The sequence below is a fragment of the Tupaia chinensis genome, unplaced genomic scaffold (assembly GCF_000334495.1).
Source record: "Tupaia chinensis unplaced genomic scaffold, TupChi_1.0 Scaffold000164_1, whole genome shotgun sequence".
NCBI classification, from domain to species: domain Eukaryota; kingdom Metazoa; phylum Chordata; class Mammalia; order Scandentia; family Tupaiidae; genus Tupaia; species Tupaia belangeri.
This window is the reverse complement of record NW_006159638.1, coordinates 1,626,617-1,651,673: the sequence shown is the minus strand read 5'-3', so window position 1 is coordinate 1,651,673 and position 25,057 is coordinate 1,626,617. Positions and strand designations below refer to the sequence as shown.

Genomic DNA, 25,057 nt, shown 5'->3' with positions numbered 1-25,057 from the left:
AATTTGTGTTAATCATTCTATCTCAGTCACAACTGAGACTACAGACAGATGTGACCATACCTGGCTCTTTGTGTAGCTAGGGTCTCACTGTGTTGTCCAGGCAAGTTTTGAACGTGGGATCCTCCTGCCTCAGCCTCCCCACGTTGCTGTGAGTACAGGCACATACCATCATGCCAACATTAGGTTGGACTGGGAATCAGATCTGGGCCTGCCATGTGATCCTAGCCTGTAAAACAGTGTCTTAGGACACACACCACTGGCTGGGCCCCAGCGTCGCTTGTTTTTAAGGTGTGTGTATGTGTGTGAGTGTTTGAAGGGGTGCCGTGAAAACTTTATGATTACTCTCTGTTTTTGTGATAACTTTGACACTCTTAGAGGTTAGTAGTTCTACTGGAGGATTCTGGAATCCACAGACCTAAGTTTGAAGTCCAGATCCCCCACTTACTAGCAGTATGACTCTACAAAGATTAGACCTAAGGTTCACATTGTCCCTGGGAATTTCAGCTCTTCACTTTCAGAAGAGAGCTGGTTATTGTAAATACCACAATGGTTGTTGTGAATATTAAATGAAAAAATGTAAATTAGTCATGCCACCTACTGTATAGTAAGAATTCAGAAATTAGTTGTTATTTAAATTATCTTTCCAAAGTGAATACAGTTTATAAATGTTTACTTTCCCTAATCTTTATCCTAACTCTGACACTCAATGATTTGCTACTGTTAGATTGAGGAAAAGTATCAGTAATTTCTGCCCATCAGACCTTTAGTGAGAATTTTTTTCAGTAGCTTTAATTAATGGGTTGGCAAGTCTGATAAAACACTAGAGAATGGGGTGTTCATAGAAATTATTACCATTTTTGCCTAGCATATATGAGGCTTGAAGCCTTAGAGTGCTATTATTGCTCATTGTGGAGCATGCCACGTCCCCCAAATAACCACAGTTTGTACATTCCAAATTTAGTAGGCTATATTCATAGCTATCATGTGGGAGCTTCTGCGAAAACTCAAGGCCAACTGTCATGTGATGTAGTGGGCTTGCTGAATTGGAATCACATCTCTTTTCCCTAGTCTACACTGGTTATTCTGTGTGTAATTAAAGGCCTTTAATGCATGTTAAGTTTTTCCCATGTTTATTAAGCTTATTCAGTAACATAAAGTGAAAATAAACAAAAGGTCTCATTTCTTGATGTTGCACTTGTTAAGTGTGTACAAATCACCTGCATTGTACAAGGTATAGGTGAAAAACGAGAGTTAGCCTTTACCTCCAGCACTCTTACACATTTTTTTATAACTTAAGATTAAATGCTCATTACCAGCAACTTCAGTTATTAAATACTAGCTCAATCAGTTCACCTGACTTTTGTTATTCTATTAAAGTCTAAGGACTAGAATTTTTTAGGACAGAGATAGTAATACAGAGCTCCAGAGTTGTCGGCCCCTACAAATAAGATTTGTTTGCTCTTTGTTCTTTTTCCTAGAGGACTCAACAGACACTTCTTATGAGAACCAGGACTTCGGTAAGTCATAGTCTGAGCCCTGAATGCTAAGTTAGTTGAAGAATCTTTCATGACAGTCTACTCATTAAGAAATACATGATTCCAGGCTGGCAGGTGGCATGGTGGTTAAGGGCACTAGATTACCACATGGTCTGCTGTTCGAGTCCCAGACCTGGTAGCTTGCTTTCTCATTTTCCCTCTCTCTCTCCCTCTCTCTCTCCCTCACTCTGTCCCTCTCTGGTTAAACTAAAAATAAATAAAGTTAAATACAACAATTCTTTAAAAAACAAAAGAAATACATGATTCTTTTGAAATCTAGGAACACCTGGATATTTGATTGGTAAAAGGTAATTATTGATTGAAGGCTTTTTAGATCCTTCTTTCAAGTGGTTGATTTCTTCCTCCTGAAGAGGTTCTCTGTCTTTGGAGCTGTGAATGATCCCCCAGGAAGAACATCATATAGCTATGGATGCTCTATTACCCCATTATACCTCATACATCCTGTTTGTGTCCTTCTGTCTCAGTTTATGGTTTTCCTGTTCAAATCTCTCTCTCCAATAAAGATCTCCAGCGTCAGGCTCTCGTGACACTGAGTATTTTACCCAGTCCTCTTCTGAGTCAGTCCCATACAGCCGAGTTGCTAAAGTGTGGTCTGTGGGCAGCAGCATGGGCAACCTAGGATTAAGAAATCTATGACTCAAGACCAGCAGTTAGCGTAATGGCTATGTCGCTGTACTCCCATGTAGTCGACCATGGTTCGAGTCCCGGACCTGGTGGCTTAAACTCATGCCGGGCGCGTGTGCATGAGTGCCCAAGATCCCAAGAGGAGAATGGAGGAGAAGGGATTGTGGCGTGGCCATCCCCCTTGAGGGGTGATTTCTCACTTTCTGTCTCTCTGTCTCTCTCTGTCTGTCTGACGAGCGCACGTGCCCTATAGCAAAAAACCTCTCCAAAAAAGAAAAAAAAAAAAGAAATCTATGACTCAAGTTCAGTCCCTGACTTACTGAGTCAGAATCTGCATTTTCACAAGAATCTCAGGTGATTCATGTGCAAGGAACATTGAGCAGCACCAGTTTCAGGGACTATTCTTCTGTGCAGTGTCATTGCCTCTGAGACACACAAATAAGCACTTTTATTCTGTGACTCCCCACATTATTTTGATACCAAATCCTCAATAAGATTATTGTGGAGGGTAAAAAGTTAAAAGTTTATCCTATTAGCAATTTTGAAATATACAATACGTTATTATTACCTGTGGTCACCATGGTGAGGTGATAGATAATGCTTGACCTAATGGTTCTCCAATGTATACATAGCCCATAAATCATTACATTATAGCCCATAAATATACACAATTATAACTTATCAATTAAAAATAATTTTATTTTAAAAGATTATTATATTTGTACTTCCCTGCCTCTGTTCTCAGGCTTCTTTGTTTTTTATATTTTAAGGAATTATTTATTTCATTTTACTTATATTATTATTTTTAACTCACCATAGACAGAGAGAGAGAGAGAGAGAGAGGAGAACAGTGAGAAAGCAAGCCACCAGGTCCGGGACTTGAACTGTGATCAGCCATTTGGGAGTCCAACCACCATACCACCTGCTGGCTCTCAGATTCCTTTATTAACTTTAACTGTTTAGGTTCTGTTGTATGTTCTCATACTAAGAATTTTGCAGTTTCAAAATTCCTTACACAGACTTTGTCACTTGGTCAGATGTGATCCTGTAAGGTAGAAAGGTAGGTAATAGGATAATCTTTTGTACAGGCTATTTTGTAAATTTCACTTGTAATTTTCTAATCTTAGAAATTTATCTTCAAAAAGGTGAAAATGAATAGCAAAAGTTTTTGCCTTTCATTCTACCTTGGGGGAAAAAGTAGAAACCAAGCCTTATTATGTTATCAAAAATCAGTAGATCACTCTCCCTCAAAAGTATCATGAATCAAAACAGTGTTTAATGTTCAATATGATTTGAGTTATATTTTCATTCATAAACCTCGTCTTACCAATTAGGAAAAAGTAGTTAGACTGATAATAAAATCCTCATCTTTCTGACGAGGTTTTTTGAGATAAATGAGCAATGAGAAATAAGCACTCTACTTGTGATATCAATAGCCTAAGGAGAGAAGGACCGATGAACACTGCTTCTGCTTCAATGTATAGGAATCAAAAAAGGGAATGAGGCCAATGTAGGATATTACCCTGAGGTATTAGACAACTTCCATTCTCCCAGAGAAAGCATAACAAAGCTGAATAATGGTCTAAAATAAACTGTTGGTTTTGTGTCCACTGTGTGTCCATACTAGGGCAAACACTCCCAGATTCTGAGATTTAGTCTCACGAGTTAAGGTTGAGTGAATAAACAGACATATCTTGATTGGGTAAATGGTGCCATTTTTTACTTTTCTTTTGATCCATTCACTCAGCCTTTGTACTTCTTTTTAACAGTTTAGTGGTAAAGCTGAACTATATTAACAATGTGTGTGAGCTTGGAGGAATTGGAGGGTTGTTGCGATTAACCAACGAGAACATCTTCAATAGTCACCTGTGATAAAGAAGCTGAGGCCCAGAGGAGTTGGTGGCTCAATACCATGTGTTGAATCTCGTCTTCTCTCGCAGGGAAGCTGAGTCCTTATCCTTGCTGAGGTGAGACACCTCCATAGCACTGCCTCCTGTAGCATCTTGCTCAAGGGCTGCCTCCTCAAGGATCTTGCTCTTACAGTACCCCCTCCCTCTTGCACTGTTCACCTCTATGTACAAATATGCCTTTAAGTCTCACACCTGAAACTAAAGAAAGGGAAAAACTTGCATTAACCTCCTCATCGCTCTCCAAATAGCAGCTAATTTCTTTGCTTTCTCTCAAAGCAAACTCCAAAGAATTCTTTACAGGCACTGACTCCACTCATTCTCTCCTATTCTTTCATTAATCTGCCAACTCGAATTCCACAATAGCTTTTTATCCGTGTTTCCAAAGATCTCTATTTTGTTCCTTCCACACAAAATTCTCTTCTTCACCATACTCTTTCTCATCAGTTTTTAGTGCTGTCAAGCTGCTCTCTTTTTAAAAAACACTTTATTCATCTGCTTCATGATACCACATTCTCTTGGTTTTCCTCTTATTTTTCCAATGTCTCTTCTTCTGCCCAATTTCTGGACAGAAGGAGGAACCTCCAACCCCCCTGGATAAATTTTCTCTTTTTGACTTTCCTAGGTGATTTCAACTGGTTCCATAGTTTCAAGTCTCATGAATGTGCTGTTAATTTCTAGACTTATATCTCTAGACCTGATTGTTCTTTCTTCAGACTCATTTTTTTTTCAACTTTACACCCCAGCAAACCTGTTTTATAAGATGCCATGTCTTACTACCTCATTATGTCTCTTCATTCAGGTCACTGTCCTTTCTCACATAGGTACCTGCCATGGGCTCCAACCAGACTTTATACTGCAGCTAGTACCTTACTCCAGTCTATTCTCCCCAGAGCAATTATATCATGAACTGATTATTATTATTTTTTTGAGAGTTTTTTGCTATAGGGCACATGTGCTTGCCAGAAAGACAGAGAGAGACAGAAAGACAGAAAGTGAGAAATCACCACCCCCCAGAGGGGATGGCCAAGTCACAATCCCTTCTCCTCCATTCTCTTGGGATCTTGGGCACATGCACCTGGCATGAATTTAAGCTGCTGGGCCTGGGACTAGAACAGTAGTCAACTATGTGGGAGTCCAGCGATGTAGCCATTATGGCATCTGTTGGTCCTCATAAACTGATTCTTTAGATTGCTCTGGGAAGAGTTTATAACTGCAACTTCCTGTCTCAAAATCAAGTAGTAAACTGAGCAAATAACCAATTGCTGTTTAAATTTTCAAGCACAAATGCTAATGGCTTAATTTTCTAAAATGTATGATTCTTTTTACCAATTTTTGGTCAATAAATGTTACTATGAGAAGTTTTGGCTAGTGCCAGGTCTATTTTTCTGTGTGTGTGTGTAATTATGTCTGTAAAAATTTGATTTATTCTAAAGTCAAGATTTGCAGTTTTTAGGGTTACTCATAATATGTGATTTTTCAAACTGTTTTGAGCATTTCTCAATCCACCACAAAAATTTACTCTCTATCTTTAGTGTCAATTCTATTTTGCCATAAATATTTCTACGTAATCTTATTTTACTTAAGCCAAATTACATATTGTGTTAAATGTCCTTAGTGTCAAAACGCCAGGGTTAAAATACTCTCTTATAATTTTAGTTACTATTTATTCCTCTCAAGTTGGATCTCATTGTTAGTTAGCTCTCTAACAACTGAAAATTATGACTAAAATAGGTCTAACTCCAAACAGAAATTCCAGAAAGCCTAGATGCATCTTGAGGGAGCAAATGTAAATTTAAGAGACAAGGACATTTTTTTTTCTTGAGGCAAAACATGCTATGTAAATTTGACTTCGGAATCACTGGGAATGAGCCTTCCCCTTACCTAGGAGCTTTCTTTCCTGTGGCAACCCCATCTGGCTTCCTTTCTCTGAAAATGGATTGCCTCTTGGCAGAAAATATCACAATCAACTACTACTCACCTGTATAAACAAGAGTCTTTAGAAGATCAAACTAATTAAAATATATGATTTTCTTATACTGCTAAATCATTTTAGCTTTAGGAAGGTTGGCTAAAGTAATTGAAATACGTATATCCCTCACTGATTAATTCTTGAAATAGTTTGAGCTACCTGCCTAATTCTGCAAAATTATTCAAAACAGTTAAGGTGATTTCTTTGGACTAGATTTTATTTCTCAAATTTACTTTATTTTATCCTTTTTAAAGTTAGGGTTAGGGGTTAAGGTTAGGGTTTGTATTTTCTTTTTGAATTTTCTTCGGTTTCTCAGAAAGGCTGAGTATTATACCCTGTGGAAACCTACTTAGCTCTTCGGACATGTTTACATGACAACAACTACAATAATAAAATAGCCATTTTATAGCACAGTGTGTGGGATGTTATTCATACTGGTTTATATATTCTAACTCACTTAATCCACCCAACAACCATTTGAGATTGGTCCTGTTTTCCCTATTTGATAGATGATGAAACTGGAAACTAAGACATAGAGAGGTACAGTAATCATCTGACCCAATTACAGAAAAATTCTATTCAAAAAAGGCTTTATATCTTCTTTTAATTAAAAACAAACCAGGGGTCAGATTGTTGCTGGCTACAATTTGACTGCTGTTTTGTGAATAACCAAGAGGCAAAGCAAAGAGGGAGAAAGGGGGGTATATTAGCTGTATTAACCCTGGGAGTGGCCAAGAGGTTACGAACTTATGACCAACTCCTAGAACAGAAATTTTTAGTACATTACATACTGTTACACTTCTTGTTCATTTATTGTTATCTATAGCATAAATCTAGTTAGCTTAGTGGTACTCATACACTCGTGATTTTTCCAAAATTGCTTTGTGCAGTTTTTTTTTTAATTACATGAAATTTATGTTTCCAAAATTGCTTTGTGCAGTTTTTTTTTTTTTAATTACATGAAATTTATTACTCTATTTCTTTCTTTGTGGCTATGTGGAGTTTGTTGACTTTGCCTTATAGCAAGTCTTGTGACATATATTGATAGATTAAGGGAAGTTACAAAATATTTTTCTTAAACTATACTGTTTAACAAAGCAATGTAAACATCTATGAGTAACTAGTATGTTAAACAATAACATTATCTTTAATATTGTAACTTTTGTAATTTATCTTGTTACATTGTGTCGCTTGGGCAAACATTTCCATTGCTTACATTTTTTATTATTATTGTTATTATTTATTTTATTTTTTAATATTATTTATACATTTAATCACTATACATCATTTAGATTCTAAAGAGCATGATATACACCTCAGTCCAACCCAGTTGAGAATAACACACATGTGTGTTCATCAACAGATAATAAACCATATCTGTGTTCATCAAATGTCTTACCTCTCTATTTTTTCCCTCAAATTTCCATTTCCTATTGGGGGTGCTTTCTCTCTTCCCTTCCCACTTTTTTTCACGTTGTCTCTAGTGTTGATAACAATTTTTAATGCTTCTATGTCTTCTATTTTTTCAGTCTCTACCATATAGTGTGGACAGTTAGTATATGTTAAGTGGAGGCATACAATGTCTCTCTTTCATAGCCTGACTTGCTTCACTCAGCAATAAATCTTCCATATCCCTCCACTTTCTACCAGTTCCAGGACCTTGTTGTTTTTTATGGCTGAGTAGTATTCCATAAAGATATATGCCACGCTTTTTCAATCCATTCATCTGTTTGTGGACATTTAGGTTGGTTCCATGTCTTAGCAATTGTTAATAATGCTGCAATGAATATAGATATGCAAGCACTTTTCTGACTGAGCATTCTTCTGTCCTTTGGGTAGATACCCAATTCCTGGAATTGGGATCATATGGTAGGTCTGTTTGAAAGTCTTTGAGGAACTTCCATATTGTTCTCCACAGTGGCTGGACCATTTTACATTCCCATCAACAATGTAGGATTGTTCCCCTTTGTGGACATTCCCTCCAGCACTTATTATTTATTTATTTATTTATTTTTTAATCTTCACCATTCTGACAGGGGTTAGGTGGTATCTCATTGTGGTTTTGATCTGCATCTCCCTTATGATGAGGGATGTTGAGCATTTCTTCATATGCTTTTTAGCTGTTCCTATGTCTTCCTTGGAGAGTTGTTTATTCAGCTCATTTTCCCATCTTTTAATTGGATTAATCTTTTTCTTCTGGGTAAGCTGCTTGAGTTCTCTGTGTATTCTGGTTATCAGTCCCTTTTCTGAGGCACAGTTAACAAAAATTCTCTCCCATTCCAAGGGTTGTCAATTTACGCTAATTACGGTGTCTGTTGCAGTGTGGCCATTCCCCTGTGGGGTGATTTCTCACTTTCTGTCTGTCTCTCTGGCAAGTGCATGCGCCCTATTGCAAAAATATCTCTTTAAAAAAAAGAAAAGAAACCAAAAAAAAAAAAAAAACAATACCTTGAGAGAGACAAAAATGGAGATACAACATAACAAAATTTATGGAAGGAGGCAAAGCAGTTTTAAGAGAGAAATTATAACAACAAATGCCTATATTAAAAAATAGGAAAGATTTCAAACAATCTAATGTTTCTCTTCAAGGAACTAGAAAAAGAGAAACAAAGTTCAGAGTTAATAGCAGGAAAGAAATAAAAATCAGAGCAGAAATGTAAAGAGTCTAGAAAACAATAGGGAAAAAAAACATAAAAACTGACAGATTAGAAATGGAAATCAAGAAAATAGTCCTATTTGTGCTAGTAAAATAAAATACTTAGGTGTGAATTTAACAAAGGAGATTAAAATCTGTATATTAAAAACTGCAATGCTATTAACATAAATGGAAGAAAACAGATAAATGGAGAGATGACTTATGTTCATAGACTAGAAGAATTAATATTGTTAAAATGTCCCTACTTCCAAGAGTGAACTACAGATTCAATGTAATCTTATCAAAATTCCACTGTGCATTATTTTTCATAGAAATAGGAAAAAGAATCATCAAATTTATATAGCTAAAACAATCTTGAGCAAAAATTATGAAGTTGAAGTTATTCTCACACTGACTTCACAATATATTAGAAAATTATTTTAATTAAAATAGTATGTCATTGATATGCCTCAGACAAGGGACTGATAACCAGAATACACAGGCAACTCAAGTGCCTTATGTGAAAAAAAATGATTAACCCAATTAAAAGATGGGAAAATGAGCTGAGCAAAAATCTCTCTAAGGAAGACATATGAACAGCCAAAAAGCATATGAGGAAATGCTCAATATCCCTCATCATAAGGGAGATGAAGATAAAAACCACAATGAGATACCACCTAACCCCTGTCAGAATGGCAAAGATTAAGAATATAAAAAGTGATAAGTGTTGGCGGGGATGTGGTGAAAAGGGAACCCTCCTACACTGTTGGTGGGAATGTAAACTAGTTCAACCACTGTGGAGAACAATATGGAGGTTCCTCAAAGATCTACAAATAGAACTACCATTTGATCCAGCAATCCCACTTCTGGGTATTTACCCAAAAGACAGGAGAACGCTCAGTCAGAAAAGTGCTTGCACATCCATGTTTATTGCAGCATTATTCACAATTGCCAAGACATGGAACCAACCTAAATGTCCACAAACTGATGAATGGATTGGAAAAGTGTGGTATATATACTCTATGGAATACTACTCAGCCATAAAAAATAACAAGACCCTGGAATTTGATAGAAAATGGTCAGATATGGAGGATCTATTGCTGAGTGAAGTAAGCCAGGCTATGAAAGAAAGATATTGTATGTATCCACTCAATATATACCGACTATCCGCACTCTATAATAGAGAGCAAAAATTCGGAGGACATAAACACAGTGAAGGTACTTAATGAGATACCCAGTTTTTCCAGCACCATTTGCTAAAGAGGTTTCCTTTTCCCACTGGATTGACTGGTACCCTTTGTCAAAGATGAGTTGGCAAACTCATTTTGTTTTGGGGTTTATTTCTGGGGTATCTAATCTGTTCCATTGGTCTTCATGTCTGTTTTTGTGCCAATATCATGCTGTTTTGATTATTACAGCTTTGTAATATATTTTGGTGGTCAGAATGACTTTGGTAATACGTGGTCTTTTATGATTCCAGGGAATGTAATATAAAGAAGATTATGATGATAATAAAAATAAATAATAATAATAATAATGTCATTGAAATAAAAACAGATGCATTAACTAATGAAACAAGACAGAGAGCCTAGATTAAAAAAAGACGCATTTATAATTTAGTGATTTTTGATAAATATATCAAAAACACGCAACAGAGAAAAATGGGTATACAAATGCGGAAGAATTAAATTGGATCCTTCCTTATCTCACACTTTGTTAAAAAACAACTAGAAATGAATTCAAGACTTAAATATAAGACCCGAATCTGTGAAATGACTAGAAGAAAACATAGGAGATAAGCTTTACAAAAATTGATTTGGACAGTAATTTTTTTGACTTTGACCCCAAAAACACAGGCAACAGTAGCAAAAGTAGACAAATTACATCAAACTAAAAAGCTTCTAGACAGCAAAGAAACAATGAACAAAGGGAAGAAATAATCAGCCCAGTAGGAGAAAATATTTTCAAACCATGTGTCTGATAAGACATTAATAGTCAAAATATATAAGGAATTTAAATAACTCAATAGTAAAAAATCCAAATTAAATGGATTAAAAAATAGTCAAAGACCTTAGCATATATTTCTCCAAAGAAGTCATACTGATGGCCCACATCATTAACACTCCAAATCTCTAATCATTAGTGTAATATAGATGAAAATGAAAATGAAATATCACCTGGTGATGTTAGAATTTTTTTTTCCCTAAAAGATAATAGATGTTGGCCAGGATGAAAGATAACAAGTATTGACAAGGATATGGAGAAATGGGAACCCTGTTGCCATTGGTGGGGAGATAAATTAGTCAAGTAATTATGGAAAATGGCTTGGAGTTTCCTCAAAAAACTAAAAAGAGAATTACCAAATGACTTTGCAAGTCCACTTCTGATTATATATCCAAAGTAACTGAAATCAGTATGTCAAAGAGTTATCTATGCTACCATGTTCATTGTATTACTCACAATAGCCACAATATGTAATCAACTTAAGTGTCCTTTGACAGACGAGTGAAGAAAGAAAATGTGCTATCTGGCTTTAATAAAGAAGGGAATTCTGGAGGCCAGCAGCTAGTGTAGTGGTTAAGGTATTGAACTCACAGATGGCAGACTGTGGTTCAAGTCCTGGACATGGAGGCTTGAAACATGCCAGGCACATGATTGCATGTGTCGAAAATCCCAGGGAGAGAATGAAGGAGAAAGGATTGTGGCATGGCCATTTCCCTGGGGGGTGATTTCTCATTTTCTCTCTCTCTGTCTCTCTGGTGAGTGATCATTCCCTATAGCAAAAATCTCTCTCTCTAAAAAAACAAAAACAAAAACAAAATTCTGTTATTTAGACAACACAACACAGCTAAATCTGGAGGGCATTATGGCATTATGGTAAGTGAAATAAGCTAAGCACAGGAAAATGAATACCACATGATGGTCAAAGGGTACAAAGTTTCAGTTAGAATGGACAAGCTTTTGAAATCTATTGCATAGCAGGGTGACTGTAGTCAACAATATATATCGTATATTTTTAGAATTCCTAAGAGTAAATTTTAAATATCTTACCACAAAAAAATGATTACATGAGGTAATGGATATGTTATTAGCTTGATTAAATCATTCCACATTGTATACATATATCAATACATTACATAGATCCCCACAAATGTGTACAATTATGATTTGTCAATTAAAAATAATAATTTAGAAATAAAGTGAAAATGTAATTACAGAGAAGATACGTAAGTGCTGGGGATATAAAGCATAGCATCACTACAGTTAATAACACTATAGTATATACTTAAAATTTACTAGGAGAGGGGCCGGCAGGTGGTGTGGTGGTTAAGGTGCTGGACTCCCACATGGTCAACCATGGTTCGAGTCTTGGACCTGGCGGCTTGTGCTCTCTATGTCTCTCTTCCTCTCTCTCCTTCTCTCATCAAATTAGAAAATAATAAATAAAATAAATAAATATTTTTAAAAATTTACTAGGAGAGTATATATACTAAGTTTCTCATCACAGGGAAAAAATAATGGTAAAGTGATAAATATGTTAAATAAATTTGGTTGTGATAATCATTTTACAGTATCTTCATAAATCAAGTCATCACAGTGGATACCTTAAAGTCTTAAAATTTTTGTTTGTTAATTATACCTCAATAAAGCTGGAAAAAAATTAAAATGATAATAATAAATATGCAGTGCATAACTTGGGTTTTCATGTAAGTAACATAATAAACCTAGTCTTAAATATATAAGGTGTGCATTAGCACAGCAATAGTTACAGACAATTTAAATATACAAATACCACAAGAACATTTACTACGTAAAAGTAATTTGCATATACACTGCATCTTAATTTACTGAATTTCGAGTTTTTGGTTTTTTTTTTCTAACATGTCTGCTGGAGAAACTCAGCTGTTCAAACTCTTAACCTGTTTTCTGTTCTGATTTTCTCTTTGTTTAATTAACACTTAAATTATGAATTAGATATTGTTGGTCTTATGAAATACGTCTTATAGAGTAAAAGCAATAGTGTAGGTTGGATTTTTGTGTGTTTCATTTTGTGCGTGTGTGTTTAAGTGACATTGAAGAAGCACAGAACTAGAAATAGATTATTATAAAAGCCAAATCTAATTTTAAAGGCAAGTTATTTTCCAAAATTTCTAAAGTTCTGGTAAAGATTTTCTGAAAGCAAGGTATGATATATAATTTATTGAATCATACATTATTTCATTTTTCTTTTCTTTTTGCCTTTTTTCCTTGCTAGATTTTTGCTATAGGGTATTCCACTTGCCAGAGAGACAGAAAGCAAGAAATCACCACGCCCCACCACCCCCAGTGGTGATGGATACACAGAAATCCCTTCTCCTACATTCTCCTCTTGGGATTTTTGGCATATGCACTCATACCAGGTGTGAGCTTTTAGCCACTGGGTCTGGGACTCAAACAGCAGTTGGCAATGTGGGAGTCCATTGCCTTAACCAGTACACCACCTGCTGGCCCACTTATTGGTTTTTCTAATGAGATTTGAGAGCAAGGTTAAATTCAAACTAGTGAGAAAAATAAAACTAGCTGATCTGAACAGTCTTTAGCTTAGATTCCTTTTGACTGATTTACCATTTCCCGCCTCTGTGGTTCTCTATTTTCTTGACTCAATGAATGTCCTCATCCTACATTTGTCTTCCTCTACCCATGGGACCAATCTCTCATTTTCCAAAATCTAGGTCACATGCCACTTTCTCATGTGAAGGTTTACCCGGTTTCAGAGCTGGATGTGAACTCTCCTTTCCTCATATTTCCTGAGACCTTTGTTATTCTCCTCTTTGAGCACTCTTTTGAGTTCTTTATTACGGTATTTGTACATTTGTATATTCCTGTTTCTACACTGCAGTTTTCTTCACAGAAGGAGTAGCATCTTGTACATCTTTGTGTCCACAGTAGTGATTCACAGAACAAGTGCTCAGTACAACAAAATCAATTCTATTTGACACTCAGAGACACCTTTTTAGAGGTTGAAATACAGTTAAAGGAAAGTTTGGGGTCAGGAATAGTTCATTGTCTCAGTGAGTGGTAGCAAAGGCTGCTTGAGCTCCCAAGTTCAAGAGCTCTTGGAGATGAAATGTGTGAAGGAACTTGAGGTTGTGTGAGAGGTTGGAAAGACACCAGAAGCTAAAACCAAGAAAAAAAAAGCATAAAGATGAGCTTTTTCTTTCTCTAAATTTTCATTAGTAAGACAACAGAATAGATTGTTGAGTGTGGAAATTAAAATTGAGGAGAAGAATGGGGAAAGAGAAGGAAAATGATTTTTATTGAGAGCTTATTGTGTATCAGATATTTCACATGTATTATTTAATGTATTACAGTAATAGTAATAATCATAATACTTTTCCACATTCTTGGAAGTGAACACTCATACTTTTTATAAATTATTTCACTTTAGAATCTCATTTGATTTTTCTCAGCAGGGACATAAATGGTATATGGATTATATTTTTCCTTTCATAGAAATGGAGACATGGGAAGGAAAATTAATTTTTCAAGACTACTCTTTGATTTAAAACCATAGGATCAGAATATAAACTTGCTGTTTCTTGCTTAGCTCTTTTTATGCTACATCTTTTATAAACCTCATAAAGCAGGTTATAATTGTTTTGTACAGTTGTCTTCTAGAAGAATTAAGCCCTCTCTATTTCTTCATGTGCATCAGCCTCAATTTTAATTTATTGTAAAAATTCTGTAAGTTAGAATGTATGTAGAAAATTTTTCATGGTTAAACATAGAGAACACCATAATTTAATGGTAAATTAATAACCAAATAGATAATACTGTCTATATTAGCACATATTACCCACCTCTTATGACTCTGATAATACACCATGGGAAAAAAGAGAACATCAAGAAATAAGAATATGTTTTACATATAATGGAGAAATATTTTTCAATCTTCTACCAATTTTACTGTGGGCCTAAGTGGAAGAAGGTAGTAGATACTTCTTGGATCCTAGCACACAAAAGGGGCTTGGAGCTCTTTTTAACTTAAGAACACAGTGCAGCCTAATGTACCTGAATCAGAAACAGATAGTTCAGAGATTCTGGAGAACTTGGGAAGTAAGACCTGGAGTTCAAGAGTTGGTTGGGCCATTGACTAGTGGTTTGATTTTGTATGCTCTTCTAGCTACTTTAGTTTCCTGCCAATCTAGGTTTGGAAGTGATTGGGAATGGGAAGTAATCTGAACCATCTTTGGATGGTTGAAGTGCCACCCTGCACCCTGCTGTGCTAACCTTCTTATTGAGCTGTACTGAAGGATGTAGTCTCAGTCCTCTAAAAATCGTTTCCTATGGCACTGGAATGAGCAAAGTAATTTATGGCCAAAGAAAATTAGACAACTATAGTGATTCTACAAGAAGAATTCATATGTAGAAATTTTGAATTTCTACTTTTAGAAGTAGAAATTTGGCTCTAAAATCCCTTTACTAACTTATGTTTGGATTCTAACATATTTCACTCATTAAAAAAAAAAGAGTAGTAAGGTAATGTGTTAACTGCAAGCCTTTCAGATGAGTAAAATGTGGAAGAAAAACCCCTGGAAAAGTGTTATGAATTGGTTCCATCTTGCCCCGTATTATTTCTTCTTTATGAGCCTAAGGCTGGAGGCAATGCCCATCCTAAGCTACCACAGCAGTGGGGAATGACTATTGACAGAAACATTACAGAAGCAACCCAAATGACTGGAGAGTGCTTGGGAAGTGCACATATTAATTCTGCCTTGCAACTTCATCATCATTATCTCTCTGCAGAAAGAAAATTGGAAATCTTGACTGGCTGTCAGGCTTTTAAAATGTGGAACCTGAGCACACCTTAAGTCAATTTTATGATACATTCTAGCCAATAGGTGCACGAGCATTATGAAAAGCATAGCAGACATCAGCCTATGTTGGAGCGTGAAGAAAAAGTAGCAGCACAAATAATTTTAAAAAGAAAGCTCTAAGAGATATTGCAATATTTGATTAAGTAATATGTTTTATCAGCATCTACTGTGAACAGAACCACTGTTCTGAGTGGTGGGATGTACAGAAATGACTAGAATGGATGAAGTAATTGCCCAGTTAAGGTTTATATTCTGGTTGGAAAGGAAGACAATAAATAAAAAAATGTATGTTGACTAATATGTAGCCAACATATTACCATATTTTGAGTCAGAAAAAGGACTTGCTAAAGTTATATCAACTTTGCAGATTTTATTGAGATGATAGCGGATTCTTGGTTGGGTCACTGAATAGACTGAGTCTCTCAACCTAGACTGCCTGAGTCTCTGAACTAATCTTGCTATTTTAAAAATGTCAATTTCCTGGGAACCAACAGTTAGCGTAATGGCTATGTCGCTGGACTCCCACGTAGTTGACCATGGTTCACGTCCTGGACGGTGGCTTAAAACTCACGCTGGGCACATGTGCGTATGTGCCCAAGATCCTGAGAGGAGAATGGAGGAGAAGGGATTACGGCGTGACCATCCCCCCTGGGGGGTGATTTCTCACTTTCTGTCTCTCTGTCTCTGTCTGTCTGGCAAGTGCACGCGCCCTATAGCGAAAATCTCTCAAAAAAAATGTCAATTTCCTGTTTAGAAAATGTAGACTTTTATTTAATTTGTGTGTGTGTGTGTGTGTGAGTGTGGCAGAGAGAGAGAGAGAGACAGAGATCATACACACAGCTGTATGAATCTAACAAACATAATGATAAGGAAAAAAACCACATATAATGTGATTCCACTTATGTAAAATGAAAACTAACCAAAACTAAATTATATATTTAAGAATGCATAAAAGATGGTAAACTATAAGAAAAATCAAGAAAACGATTATCACAAAATTCAGGACAGTGATTAACTCCAGCAGAGGCAAGCACTTAGTATGCTATTGTGAGACTGTACCATAATTTATCTTCTCTACTTTTGTTGGACATTGAGATGTTTTGATTTTTTTACTAATTACAGATGATGTTGCCACAAATGCTATTGAACATATATTTTTAAGTACATGCAAAGTATTTGGGGATATAGATTTAAGAGTAAAATTGTATCATAGAATTAAATTATGCTAAAATTTTCCAACACAGTTCCCTTTTTTTATGACTAACAGTGTGTGAGAGTTCCCAGTGCTCCACATCTTTGTCAACACGTCATATTAAAATCTTTTTTTTTGGTGGGGGGAGAGGTTTTTGCTATAGGACATGTGTGCTCACCAGACAGAGAGAAACAGAGAGACAGAAAATGAGAAATCACCCCCCAGGGGGGATGGCCACACCACAATCCCTTCTCCTCTCAGGATCTTGGGCATGCATGCACACGCACCCGGCATGAGTTTAAGCCACCGGGTCCGGGACTTGAACTGCGGTCGACTACGTGGGAGTCTAGCGACATAAAAAAGCTTTTTACTTTTGACAATCTTTGGGGAATATATAATGATTTCTCCTTTTGATTTTAAATTAAATCTTCTTAATTATTGATGAGATTTAATACTTTACTATTATTTACTAATCCTTCAAATTTTATTCTCTGAATATTTTTTTTCAATTTTATTTTAAAAATTTCTCTAGGGCATGTGAACTTGTTAGAGAAAGATAGAGTGAGAAAGTACCTTCCATGGAGGGATGGCCACACTGCTGCTTCACTTCCATCTCCTCTTAGACTTTGGGCATACACGCACATGCACCTGGCTTGTTTTTCAAGCCACCAGGTCTGGGACTTGAACTATGCTGTCAGCCATGGTTCAGCCACCTTAATTACCATGCCAACAGCTGGCCCCTTTTCTGAGGTTGTTACCCAAGTTTTTGTTCACTTTCTATTAAGTTTCTGATCTTATAAAAATATATAGACATCCTTTATATGTTCTGGTTATTAGTCATTCAATGTTACAAGTGTTGTAACTATCCTCTATGGCTATCTTGTCCCTCTCTCTAGTGAATCTTTTCATGAACAAAATTTTTGCTGTAGTTAAATTTGTTTGTAGTTTATAATTTCTTTTATAAACTAGAACTTTTGGTGCTCAATTTATTAACTACTGTCCTTGAGCAGAGAGCTTAGTTCTCTTTTTTAAAAAATAATTATTTTATTTAACTTTATTGATTTATTCATCTATTTTAATTTGACCAGAGAAAGACTGAGAGACAGTGAGAAAGAGAGAGAGAGGGAAAGCAAGAAAGCAAGCTGCCAGGTCCAGGACTCAAACTGTGGTCAGCCATCTGGGAGTCCAGCACCCTTAACCACCACACCACCTCCTGGCCCCAGTTCTCTTTCCCACTATACGAGATAGCAGGTGAAAAAGCTGAGAAGCAGGATAGTAAGGAGAAGCGGCAAGATTAAAAAGGATGGACCCCCCCAAGGCTAAAAAGCCCAAGAAGGGGAAACCCCACTGCTGCAGAAACCCGGTCCTAGTCTGGGGCATCGACAGATACCCCTGATTTGCTATGTATTCCAGGAAGGCCATTTACAAGAGGAAATACTTGGCCATTAAACTGAAGATTGAAAAGAAAAAGGAGAAGGTTCTCTCCACTGTCACAAAACCCATTGGTGGGGACAAGAATGATGGTATCCAGTTGGTGACTCTTGGCAAAATGCTTAGCTATTACCCTACTGAAGATGTGCCTCAAAAGCTGTTGAGCCACAGCAACAAACCCTTCAGTCAGCATGTGAGAAAGCTGTGAGCTCACATCACTTCCAGGACCATTCTGATCATCCTCACTGGATGCCACAGAAGCAAGAGAGGGGATTTTCTGAAGCAACTGAGCATAGTGGCTTGCTATTTGTGACTAGATCTCTGGTCTGCAATTGGGTTCCACTGCATAGAACACACCAGAAATTAGTCATCACCACCCCTACAAAAATTGATATTAGCAAAGTAAAATTCCCAGAACACCTCACCAATGCTTGCTTCAAGAAAAAGAAGCTGTGGAAGCCAAAACACCAGGAAGGTACAATCTTCAATACAAGGAAAGAGAAATACGAGATTACAGAGTAGTGCAAGGTTGATCAGCAAGCTGTGGACTCACAAATTTTACCAAAAAGCAAAGTTTTTACTCAGCTCCAGGGCAACCTGCGATCTGTGTTTGCCCTTATAAACGGAGTTATCCTCATGAACTGGTGTTCTAAATTTCTTGCCAAGAACCTAATTGAAAACTGAATATATATATGTATATATATATATATGTATATATATATATATATACACACACACATATATATATATGTATGTGTGTGTGTGTGTGTATAGTGTTCTTGAGGTTATAAAAGTTGTATAAGTTTTCCTTTCACTTAGGCCTTTCTACTTGTAATTGATTTTTGTGTCTGAGGTGAGATAGGAGCACAAGTTTATTATCTTTATTAATGCATATCTATTGTTCTATTACCATTTATTTTTTTTGGAAAGAGCGTTCGATCATAATATTTGATAAAATTACTAAGAAAGTATGTTAAAATTTTTACTACAATTGTGAATGTTTATTTTCCCTTATAGTTTCACACATTTATATTTGAGCTTTTGTTATTAAGTGGATGTAATTAAAACCATTACATCTTCTTGGTTAATTGAACCTTTTATCAGTATGCTTGCTTATTTATTGCTACTAATGTATTTTATCATAATTTCTGTTTTCAGAGATTACCTATAACTCCTTTCTTTTGGTTAACATTTACATGCTTTTTTAATATATTTTTTTGATATACATGTGGTGTGTCAGTGGGTTTCTATTTTTACCCAGTATGAGAACTTTTTTGTCACTTATCATTAATGTAATTGCCAATTAAATTGTTTATATATGTCTTAGTCTGCTCAGGATGCTATAACAAAATACCATAAACAAGATGGCTTGAATAATAAGATGTTAGAACAACAGACTTTTTTTTTTTAAGAATTATTTTATTTAACTATTTATTTATTTATTTTAACTTGACCAGAGAGGGACAGAGAGAGAGAGAGAGAGAGAGAGAGAGAAAGCAAGCCACCAGGTTCAGGACTCAAACCATGGTCAGCCATGTGGGAATCCAACGCCTTTAACCACCACGCCACCTGCTGGCCTCATAGAACAACAGACTTTTATTTCTCACAGTTCTGGAGACTGAAATCAGTCAACCCCTGGATCTTGGGGTTGACTGATTTAGTTCTTGTTGAGTGCCCTCTTTCTGGCTTGTAGACGCCTGTCTTCTTGTTAGGACCTCACAGACCAAAAAGAAAAGATCTGTTTTCCCTTCCTCCTGACTTTATCTAAATCATATCACCCCTAAAGGTCTCACTTCCAAATACCATGACATTGCAAGGGAGGGATTCAGGGCTTTGACATACCAATTTTGAGGAGGACACAAATAATCAGTCTATAACAATATTCTTCATTGTACATTTCTCGTTGCCCTACTGTTCTATTTATTTTTCTTTCCTTCTTACCTGACTTTGAATTTTTTCTTATCCCATTTTCCTTTCTCTACTAGTCTGGAAGTCATATATGCTGATTCTATTCTTTTAAAATTGCACACTTATAAACACTTCAAATTATTAATATTAGGCCATCTCTGTGGCACAGTGATAATGCACTGCTTAGGAGAAGCCACATACCAGGTGGTGACCACAGTTCGAATTACTAGCCCAGTCAGCCCGAATCATGTGAGGCATGTGTGTGAGTGCCGAAGATCCAAGGGCCTATAGTACTGGAGAAAGGGGATTATGATATGACCAAATCATGTGTGTGTGTGGGAGGGTGATTTTTTCTCTCTTTCTCTCACTTTAACTCTTCATGTGCACATACATGTGCTCTATCATGAATAAAAATAACAATAAATGTTTAATATTTACCATTTTCCTACATAATACAAGTAGCCTACGATTCAACTCTTGATTATACTCTATTATTATCATTATTTTCTCTTGTTTTATTTAATTCCACAAGACTTTATTATTGTTTTATGTAGCCAGTGATCATCCTTCCCCTATAGTTCTTCACTCTGCATTTCTTTTTCTTCCTTCCTTTCTTTCTTTATTTAATTTTTAAAAATTTTTGTTAGTGGACATGTATATCTGCCAGAGTGAGGGTGGAGAGAACCCTCCTATGGGGTGTGGTCACACCACTACCCCCCTTCCTCCATTTCTCCATACCCCCAGGATCTAGGGCACTCATGTATATGATTCCAGTGCTTATCAAGCTGTCGAAGTCAGAATTCGAACTGTGGTTGGTCTTGGGGCTCTGGCTCCCAATATACAACACTGATCTGCTGCACCCCAGAGCTGGCCTTCACTCTGTTTTATTTCATAGTAAGTCTTCCATCTGGCTCACATTTTCTTCTCACAGAAATATTTCTCAATATATTTTAGTAGGGGGCTGCTTATGGAAAACTCTTGTTTCTGTTTTTGGGTTTTGCTTGAAAGTATTTTTATTTAGTTCTTTTTCTTGGAACATGTTGTCACTGAGAACAGAATTCTGTGGTGGCCGTTATTTTCTTTCTTTGCTTCTCTCTATAAACTCTGGTCCCTCTTTCTGGAAATTTGATTTAATACATGTTAAAACTTCTCACTTGATCCCAAGTGTATCAATTATTCTTTAATATTTTCTATTTCTTTGTTTCTGTACTGTAGTCTTGAATAATTTATCTTGACTTTACTATTTAGTTTGCCAGTGACAACTGTCTTCAGCTCTGTCTAATCTGATGTCAGACTAACATAAAATTTTTACATTTCATTTATTGCTTTTTTTAAATTTCTAGGTTCAATTTCCTTTACTTTCAAATCTGCTGGGTAATTTTTATGTGTCTTCAAATTTATTTCCAAGTTTGTCATTTATTTCTGAAAAACAGTAAATGTAGCTGTTTTGTAATATAGGACTAATTAACTATCTTAAAATTTTGTGGTTCTATTTTTGTTTGTTGATTATTTTTTTCATGGTATCTTGTTTTTGCAAAATATGATTTATTATTTTTATTGTGAGCTACATATTTTCTTTAGAAAATTATTTTTGCGAATTCTTAGATAAAGGGTGCTTTCCAACAGTGGTCTTTCTATATGTTAGCTTCTAAGAATCACCTACATTTTACATCCACGTTAGATTATTTTACATACACTGCAAATTCAAATGAGGATCTGCCCCCACACCTCATGTTTTTATTTAGTGTCAAGGTAACTTTCTTAAGGTGAGGTAGGTTTAGTTATGAGGGTATAGCCTTTCAGAGTTCCAACTTTGTGGAAGGATTGCCTTGACTCCCCATTTTAGGCAATCTCTAAGCTGTGTCTTCTGTCACTCTGAACTTGCAAAATCAGTAAATGTCTCTGAGACCATTGTAGCTTTAGATTTTTGGCTAGATTTTTGACCTGCTACCTCTCCAGTATGTTGTCAGCTTTTTAGTGCTTTCAAGATGTTCTTTAAACTTTAAAGACCGAATTTTTAGTTGTTTTTACACACACACACAGAGAAGTAGGAGCTAACAGAGTTTTACTTGCAAATTTATCTTTACAGATTTGTACATACTTCGGTCATGGCAGAATGTGGGGCAAATCTTTATCATGAGTGTTAGAGTTCTCTCTGCTAGCCTTTTGTTCCTTCCTCCAAATCTGTGCATAATATAAAAGAAATAAGCCCAAAGTCTTCTTTTGACAGTGACCTCACAATATGTTCAGTATCTCTGTGAAAATTACATTGTATGAAAAAAGAAATTCATGAGCATTTCTGCCTCACATATGCTCCATAGAATTTACAAGTATAAAATACAGTCTATTGTGTTTTTTACTTCATCCAAGGAGATTGGACTCCCTGAGAGTGTAAGATAAGCCTCCAGACACTCCAAGTGATTGTCTTGTGCAAAATATACCCCTGCCACTACCACCTTAGCCCTGGGAAAGAAGAAAAGAACCTTTCTCTCTCCCTCTCTCTCTTTTTCTCCCTCCTTCTTGTGTATTCCTCTGTCTCTCTCTGGTATTAAAGTTTAGGATGAACATGCAGTAGGCTGTGTGTGTTACTGCTGTCTGCTGTTCTAAGGGACTGACCTGATTCATTGGTGAGAGAGCATAGTTTAACATAAAATTTTCTTAATCACTCTGTAAGTAGAGACATCCATATGGCACAGATTTAATATTGTACTCCCTCTGTAATTTTTATTTGTTGGATTATGATACATAATGGGTAGAAAATATGCACTAAAACATGTTTTCTTTCCTACATTTCAGTCTCAGGAATAGGAATTTTTTTATAGCAATTATTGTCTTCCGTCTTCTTGAGTTGTGGCGAAAGTCAGACCCGATAAGCAGTTTAATTTTGTTCTCATCAATAACCTGTGGATGATACAAAGAAACAGAGATATCATCACTAGCTACCAAACTACTTTAGGCACTTGTGATAAATTGACAAATACTTGCCATTTTTTAAGTGACGTTTATTCTTAAGTTAAACAAAAAACCATTTTACTCAACTGTAACCTTAAAGATAATATTTCTTTTGTACAGAAGCTAATTTTTGTGTTTGTATAATAGTAATGTAAAAAACTATCATTTTCTCCAAGTCTTATTCATTTTTTATGCTATTGCCTAACTCTGCAGATGAAAAAGCAAGGTGAAGTCATTTATTTTTATATTTAGGATGAATAAATATGCTGTTCATTTTTCATCTCTGAATGGGAAATTGTTCTTATATTCTTTAGAAGGTGGGGAAAAGAACCTGGATTGATAATGAAATCCATAATCTATGAAACTAGAAGAAAATAAGAAGTTACTCCAATATAATTGGAGTATGTCTTTTTTTAATGCCTCATGTTGCACAAAAAATACAAATATGGCTAGAAAAAAATATTTAAAAATCCAAGCAGATAACCTTCAAACTCAATTCAATTCAGGTTCTTGTTTGCTTCCAGACTCTTTCTAAATCAATATTGATTCAGAATTTTATTTATTCTGCGAAGATGTGTGATTATCCAATAATTCATGGCTGTTCTATAGCACAAATTCACTGCTTTGTCACAGTAGTCAAGAAAAATCATTTTTTCAAAAGTGCATTTCCAATGCCCCCCAAATGTGCATCCTTCAGCACTGCCTATAAAATTAGTCTATTAAGAAGCATCCTGAGTGCTTTATGTATGTTTTCTTTTACCTGCTCAATGAAAGTGAAGGTTGCTTCTTTCAGGTATTAATGTATAAGATTATAACTGAATTATTTATGATTTATGTTCATATAGGGAAAACTATTTTTGATGATAAAAACTATTTAGAAACCATCCTCTGATTAACTAAGCCCCCCCCCCTTTTTTTTTTTGAGAGGTTTTCACTATAGGGTGTGTGCGCTCGCCAGACAGAGAGAGACATAGAGACAGAAAGCGAGAAATCACCCCCCCAGGCGGGGATGGGCACGCCGCAATCCCTTCTCCTCCATTCTCCTCTCGGGATCTTGGGCACGCACGCACATGCGCCGGGCATGAGTTTTAAGCAACCAGGTCCAGGACGTGAACGGTGGTCGACTACATGGGAATCCAGCGACATAGCCGTTACGCTAACTGCTGGTTCCCTAACTAAGCCCTTTTTAAAACAGGAAATTTGACAGTCCTGATGTAATATATAGCGATTTACTCTCCCATATGTCTAGCAAGTTTCTCAGATTGGGAGAAAACAATTATAGAGTCATGATAGTCTTGTATTGTTTGGTTTGAAATCAGTACTGTGGGAGTCTTATTTGCATTTCTAGTGATATTGCCATGTCCAATGTGTGGTTATGTTTCTGCCTAAGATGAGTTTCTGGAAGGTATCGTTTTTTACATGAGGCATTATCTTCATTTGGTGATGAGGTATAACACCATGCCCTTTATTTCACCCCCACCAAATACATTCCTCTGTAATATGTCTGGAATTGCCTCATCCTCTCTCAAGGATACAGCCTTACTTGGGCACCTACCATCTTATGTCTGAAATATGACAGCAATCTCCTTGTTGGTTCATCTGCTTTAACGTCCCCATTTCCTTTGCATCTTACAGATATCCAAACACATGACAAAGAAGACTTCAGGGTTTTGTAAGTCCTACTGCAACTCCTGATAATGTGCTTAACTCCTCTAACTGCTGTTATGTCTCCTCCCTGCAGGCATAGGACTTTCTAACAGCTGAATATATGCTATTGTCTAGTTTTCACATGACACATTCTTCCTCTAAGCAAGCCTAAAATTCCTCTTTTCCAAAAAGTACTTCATAAGTATTATACCAAGCTTACTTATTGAATCCTTTCTAGTGTGAATTTAATCAAAGCTGGGTCTCATTGATTCTGTACTGATCTATTTGGGGTATTAAGGTAATTTACATATATTTTACTATTTTCCATGTTAGATGGTTTTCCTTGAAGGTAGAAATTGTTCCCTGCTTTTTGCTC

General features: G+C 36.1%; 1 protein-coding gene across 6 annotated transcripts in view; it reads left to right on the top strand.

The window, feature by feature from the left end:
- The window catches only part of SLC44A5 (solute carrier family 44 member 5), a 372,817-nt gene that overhangs the window by 206,338 nt on the left and 141,422 nt on the right, over positions 1–25,057 (top strand). For 4 of the 6 annotated variants that reach the window (XM_027770865.1, XM_006146047.1, XM_027770866.1 and 1 more), the window contains 2 exons: positions 1,479–1,517; positions 24,670–24,706. The exons of 1 other annotated variant lie outside the window; for it this stretch is intronic. In XM_027770865.1, the coding sequence (XP_027626666.1) occupies positions 1,500–1,517; positions 24,670–24,706 (55 nt within the window). In that variant the 5' untranslated portion in view covers positions 1,479–1,499. The remainder of the gene's footprint in view (positions 1–1,478; positions 1,518–24,669; positions 24,707–25,057) is intronic. One more of the 6 variants, XM_006146051.1, reaches the window with a different exon arrangement.